The sequence below is a fragment of the Astatotilapia calliptera genome, chromosome 3 (assembly GCF_964374335.1).
Source record: "Astatotilapia calliptera chromosome 3, fAstCal68.1, whole genome shotgun sequence".
NCBI classification, from domain to species: domain Eukaryota; kingdom Metazoa; phylum Chordata; class Actinopteri; order Cichliformes; family Cichlidae; genus Astatotilapia; species Astatotilapia calliptera.
The window spans coordinates 16,201,197-16,207,459 of NC_137424.1; the positions used below are offsets into that span (position 1 = coordinate 16,201,197).

Sequence of the window (6,263 nt, forward strand, 5' to 3'; positions counted from 1 at the left end):
TTGTATAAACGCCGTCCAAAAACACCAACAGCACCTTCTCTGGGTCCAAGCTCGTGTAACTGAATGGTTACCATGTGTTTTCTGTGCTACAGGAACAGTGTTATCAGCACACAGTTCAACGCCAGCATGCACCATTAGATCACATAGCACAGATAATTGACAGTTTTTTTGTGAATGTCTCGCACATTTCATAACGATAATGTATGTACTGTGAGAACAGAGCTCTGTGTTAAGCCTGTCTGCAGTCCTAACACAGTGCTGCTTGGAGAAACACGCCTGTGCCACAACATTATGGAAAAGTGGCATCAGTCCAAAGACGTGCAGTTAGGGGATGGATGGATGGATGGATGGATGGATGGATGGATGGATGGATGGATGGATGGATGGATGGATGGATGGACGGGTGGATGGATGGATGGACGGCTGGATGGATGGATGGGTGGATGGATGGATGGATGGATGGAGGGATGGGTGGGTGGGTGGATGGATGGATGGACGGATGGGTGGACGGGTGGATGGATGGATGGATGGATGGATGGATGGATGGATGGATGGATGGATGGATGGATGGATGTTTGGACGAACAGATGGACGGGTGGATGGATGGATGGATGGATGGATGGATGGCATCGGTTTATCTTTAATCTCAAGATTTAATAATCATACAAGAATTCTGTTGTGCTGTTTTTGACGGTTGTATGAACAGGTTCAGCTCAGGTTTAACAAGCATCACTTAACCATCCATGAGAATTTATTTAGTTTTTTTTGTTTTCCTTGGTGACTGTTTCACAGCAACTCGCCATCAGACTCCCAGATTCTCTTCTCAGCTGTGTGTTGGAGTGAGAGACTGTAGTAATGATAAACCACCAACCGGCCAACAGCTCAGGTTTGATATTATAGAGCTGAACGGCGCTCCTGTTCCAGTGCCAGGTAGGACCGTTTCTGCGTGTCTCTGCTGACTTCCTGAAGCTTCAAGCTTCAACTTGTTGCAACAAGCTTCCTTCTTTCCGTGCGTCAGGAGATAGTGGAGCACTCAGAGTCGTGCAGGTAACCCAGCTGGACCGAGACACTGTTCTCATCACCTTGGAAAGTAAGTCCCCTCGCATATTGTGAATCCTTCAAATGTCTTTCATGCTCATTCTCAATCTGTGTACTGTTTGGACAGGAACTGTAAAGATCGTGAACCTGCAAGGACTTCCATCCAGACAGCTGGCTGCAGAAATAGTCTTTGACTTCCCCATTGAAACACTAGGTAGAAATGATGATGTGACAAACAAAGTGAATGAGAGCTGATGTGTGTCCTGAAAGCTGAGTGACACCTCCTGTTCTGTCAGTCTGCTTGCAGGATAGTGTGCTGGCGTTCTGGAAGCATGGCCTCAAAGGGAGGAGTTTCCATTCAGATGAGGTGATGAACTAGTAAATTCATCCAACGTTGGCTGAGCTCGTATCATGTGCGTATCATATTTGTTCTAAGTCATTACACATGTGAATTTTCACTTTATGTGCAGGTAACACAAGAAATTACAGATGAGAGTCGTGTGTTCAGAGTTCTGGGAACAAACAGGTATGTTAACTGTATGCTGACAAGAGCTATCAATCACTGTGAGAAACTAGTAATCCTAGTACATCAGAAGTAATCAGGATAGTATTTTTCTTGATACTATTGTTAATAGACCTGGAAGTGATTTTCAGAGTAGCATGTGGAAGTAGCATGAATACTGCTAGCATTAATGGTAGCATTAAAGCAGGAGTCACACTAGAGTGTTTGTTCTGTTGGTTACTCAGATCCAAGGATTTAGGAAATGCAGCCTATGTGTTTGCATGCAGCCCTCCAAAGAAAAACAGCCATTAAAGTTACCAACTACCGTCTACCTGACACTTTGTACAGAAAACTACTTTCCTTAGTGCTAATTTTCTTTATGCTAGTACCAAATCACAACAATAGTCACTTCAAGACACTGTATATTGTAAGGTAAAGGCCCTGCAATTATGGTGCACAAAGGTGAAAAACTCCCTTTTAGCAGGTGAAAACCTGAACCAGGCTGGGGGAGGGGCGGGCATCTGCTGCGATTGGTTGGGGGGGTGAGAGGAGGAAGACGGGACAAAGACAATCTGGGGAAGAGAGCCAGAGAATATTCTCAACTAATGATTGAATGCAGAGAGGTGTTTAAATAGATAGTGAGTGAAAAGGGCGACTGAAGAAGAAACACTTGGTGCATCACGGGAACCCACCAGCAGCCTAGACTTAGGCTAACTAAGGGAGGATTCAGGGAAGAAAGGAAAGTTTGAAGCCTAATGTTAAAAGTAGAGAGGGTGTCTGTCTCCCAAACCCAAACTGGAAGCTGGTTCCACAGAAGTGGTGGCTGTAGTTCAGGTGGGGGAGCAGGTCACCTACTCCCCGTCTACATGCCAGATATCCTGCATGAAAGTTGCTCTTCGGTGCATCCGTCAGAGTATGAATGGGTGTGAACGGGTGAATGAGGCAAGCTTTGAGTGCTCAGAGTAGAAAACCACTATATAAGAACCGGTCCATTTACCATTTACCAAGAGGGGCCTGGAAACCGAAGGGTCTGGCTCCCATTTTACTTTTAAATACTTGGAACGAAGTGCTCTAATGGGGTGATATGGTACTATAAGGTCATTAAGATAAGACAGGGGCTGATTATTCAAAACCTTTTATGTGAGGATTTTGAATCTTTTATTCTGGATAAAACAGGGAGCCAATAAATGTTCTGTTTCTAGTCCCTGTCAGGACTCTCGCTGCAGCATGTTGCTCAGAGCAGTCTGGAATTGATTTTTGACTAAATAATTAAAACTAATAATAATATATTACTATATTATATTACTAACAAATCCAGGACACCCCTGTTGATCCAGCAGCTCTTAATGAAGTTTGAAATAAGAATCGTGGTGAGTTCATTAGAAATATTTCACTTTTCTTTTTTAAATCAGTCATTACTGGAATCATCTGAAGTGCAAAAACAGTGGGATTATATATGAGAAGGACGGACTCAAAGACTGTCGTGTATCACATATGTATTACATCGATGTCCAAAATCAATGCATCATTAATGAAACTGAAACAAAAGTACTGAATTTCATGTGGAAGACCAAACCTCAGCATTCAGGAAAGTCTTATACAGGAGCAAAGATAATGGACGTTACCCGGAGTTTTCCACTGTGAAACCAGGAATAACAGCTTAAAAATGTTTCTGTGATCTAAATCATTGTCAGCCTGGCAGGCAAATAGCGTGGACACCAAAGTTTGTGAACGTGATAACCTGAGAACAAAGACATGTAGGATTTTAAATCGGTACCATAGGTGTGTCTACTGGGAGGCTGAGGCTTAGCGCTGCTGGCTGCCAGTACTAAGTATTATTATACAACCCTTATTTTAGTTGATCTTATCTTCTTTCCTTGTGTTTCAGTTAGTTTTTACTCAAACTGGGTGTAGAAGGAATCCCTGCAAAGGTTTCTTTTTCTTCTGTGTTATGTTTTATGTATTTCTCAGCTCTTTGCTTCCTTTACTTTAAACTTGTTTGTATGCTGGTGTGTAAATGTTCACACTTATCATAAAGTTTAAAAAAGTAGTAGGCGTGGTGATGAGCAGGAACAGGAGTAAAACTCCAGTAAGTGTACCAGTACTGTACCAGTGTGTAGCATTAAAGTCAAACTACAGTGGTTGTAGTATCAGTAGAGTAGTGTTAGTACTAGAGGTGGGAGGAGTAGAAGCAGGTGGAGGCACTGGCTTTAGGTTAGTACTGCCTTTCTCTGGCTCTCCTTTACAACTCATCTCCTTCTCATTTGCTGACAATGTGCAGAGACATCATCCTTCAGAGCACACCGACTGATGACCCGTCAGCACTGAGCAGCCTGTACATCCTGACAGGACACGAAAGCAGCTACTGAGAGAGGACACGGGGCTCATTCGACGGTGTTACCAAAGAAAAGCACAGCCTGTCTGTAACTGTGGGGTGGAAACGATGCTCTGTTTCACTGAGGCTGTGCCAGGAAACGGTTCAATGCTGGGAATGACAAATGTTAGGAAGGTATCCTGCTGACTGTCCAGCCTTCACCTGTACACAAGACACCTGTCAAGGTCCTCGCTGGGGTTATAGTTGATAAAGCTTTCTAGCTTTTCTTGTCTATTCAGCTTACCTGCTTAAATCAGACCTTTCTGTTAAAGCTAATGCAGACTCCACTGATCCGCCCGCTCAGTGTGGACGGGAGAATAACCTGAACATGGCCTCTGGGACATCATCGTACTGATGTTATGAAGCGCTCAGTCAGGTTTTCTTCTTGATCAGACTGAGGGGCAGACTGAGTGTGTTTTGGTGCCTCAACATTCAGTCATATTCTGTAAAGCCATTTTCTGTCTGCATGCTGCACATAACCTCTTTGGACCAGAGTGCTGTGACACCTACACCTTACACCTGCAGGAGCTGCTCGGCCATAGAAAGCTGCTCTGTGAAGTGCACGGCTTTTTTGCCAGTGTTGATTTTATGGGTTTAATGTAATAACTAATTTTTCACATCATCGTCTGAGTCGTAATCCCAACGAGGAAACCTGGAATGTAAAACTTGATGGACGCTCCAGCTGAAGAGTGAAGTGTCAGACTTTTAATGGATCTTTCAAGCATTAGCGTACTTACAATGGCAGAAACAGTGCCACGTCTAAAGCATAGGAGCCATCTTCATCTCATTCTTCCCATTTCATGTAAGTTTCTTCTCATCCTCAGATGGACAGAATTTGGTTTGCTGACTTCATTCAGTCACACCATACTAGAGCATAAAAAGTGGAAATAAACTGGCCAGTAAGAAAGTGTGATGCTTGAAAGTATAGCGTAAGGACAGCAGCAGCACTGCATTTACAGCTGATATGATGACTTCAGCATCTTTAAAGAACTGTGAAGGAATTATCAGTGCTAACACAACCTTAAGCACGTGATGTGACCGTATACACTGCTTACACTTTCAGTATCCTTACTTAAAGAGAACATCTCAGAAAAAAGTACAGTTAGCAAGAAGCTTTGAGAACAAGGCAGTGTTATTGTATGCTAACCACCGTGGTGGTGTAGCTTGTCCTGATAAAAAGTGAATGTGGTCACATTATACTTGTTAACTAAAATGAAAAAATACAATAATTCCACTACATGGGTAAAGATATTTATGATATTTATGGAAAGGATACTATAAAAGTAACACTGGCCTTTCCATGAGAGAAACTTGAAGTACAGTATGCATGTTGAGATTAATGTTTGTTTAATATGTTTTTGCTACTATGTGAAGATGTGATGTTATTAACAACACAGAATAGACAGAAATAAAGATTTTCATATCTCTTGGAGTTTTATGAAGAGTTTGTTGGGTTGTTCTTCTTTGAATGTGTGGATCGATGCTTCTGCGATTTATATCTTAATCCTTCAATTTGTAAAAAACATTTTGAATTCCGTTTGAGAAGATAAATGAAGGTTCTTGCGTTCAAGTGGAGGCTCTAGCAGACTGAGAAAGTAACTGCATAACTGGTCAAAGGAGCTTGTAAAGAAAAGCGTCTGGACTTCTTTAAGTTACTTGAAGACGTTTCACCTCTCATCCGAGAAGCTTCTTCAGTTCTAAGGTCAAATGGTGGAGAGTCCCAGATAACTGCATAACTATGTTATTCCTGCACCCATAGCAGCAAGTAAGTGAAGGCAGTGATGAGGGCTGATGAGTTCTCAGATCACTCAGTCAGTCTCTGAGCGTCACCTTTATTGTGATCGCGCACTTTAAGCTTTCATGCCTGTATTTTTGCACAATTGTGATAATACTGTATTGAAAGAAATCTGTGCATAGACGAACATGGGGTGGCTTTGCTCAGGTAGTAGAGGAAGGTGCTTCAATCCCCGTCTGCATGCCAAATATCCCTGGGCAAGATACCAACCCAGAGTTGCTCTCCGAATGTGTGTGAACATTACACAGAAAGTGCTTACAGAGAAAAGTGCTTGCGTACACCTGAATGAGGCAAGTTCTTTAAAGTGCTTTGAGTACTATATAAGAACCAGTCCATTTACATCGCCAAAGCACTCAATACTCTCTTTACGAAGTTCTCTGTAGTTTGTTTCTCCAGCACCATATTTGACCGCGGTCAAGTGAGCCCTCACTTACGACCACACAGTCAAGCCAGCCGCACCTAAAATGTTGTTGCACTATTCTTATGCATATTACGGTACGGGTGCCGACTGGCTTAGAAATGCAGTCTTTTGTGTCCTGACCAGAGATGGGCAG

The 6,263-nt window shown here is 42.7% G+C and overlaps 1 protein-coding gene across 1 annotated transcript; it reads left to right on the forward strand.

The window, feature by feature from the left end:
- The first annotated feature begins 686 nt into the window (after positions 1 to 686).
- On the forward strand, positions 687 to 5,346 carry LOC113035162 (mitogen-activated protein kinase kinase kinase kinase 2-like). Its single transcript, XM_080298262.1, has 6 exons — positions 687 to 930; positions 1,019 to 1,090; positions 1,166 to 1,252; positions 1,335 to 1,405; positions 1,509 to 1,564; positions 3,822 to 5,346. The coding sequence occupies exons 1-6, from the start codon at positions 744 to 746 to the stop codon at positions 3,907 to 3,909; spliced, it is 561 nt and encodes a 186-aa protein (XP_080154388.1). The 5' UTR covers positions 687 to 743; the 3' UTR covers positions 3,910 to 5,346.
- The last annotated feature ends 917 nt before the right edge of the window (positions 5,347 to 6,263 follow it).

Coding starts and splice junctions, on each gene's coding strand:
- LOC113035162 (XM_080298262.1), top strand. CDS start 744: ATGAGAATTTATTTAGTTTTTTTTGTTTTCCTTGGTGACTGTTTCACA. Junction 931..1,018: donor CGCTCCTGTTCCAGTGCCAG/GTAGGACCGTTT, acceptor TCCGTGCGTCAG/GAGATAGTGGAGCACTCAGA. Junction 1,091..1,165: donor TGTTCTCATCACCTTGGAAA/GTAAGTCCCCTC, acceptor CTGTTTGGACAG/GAACTGTAAAGATCGTGAAC.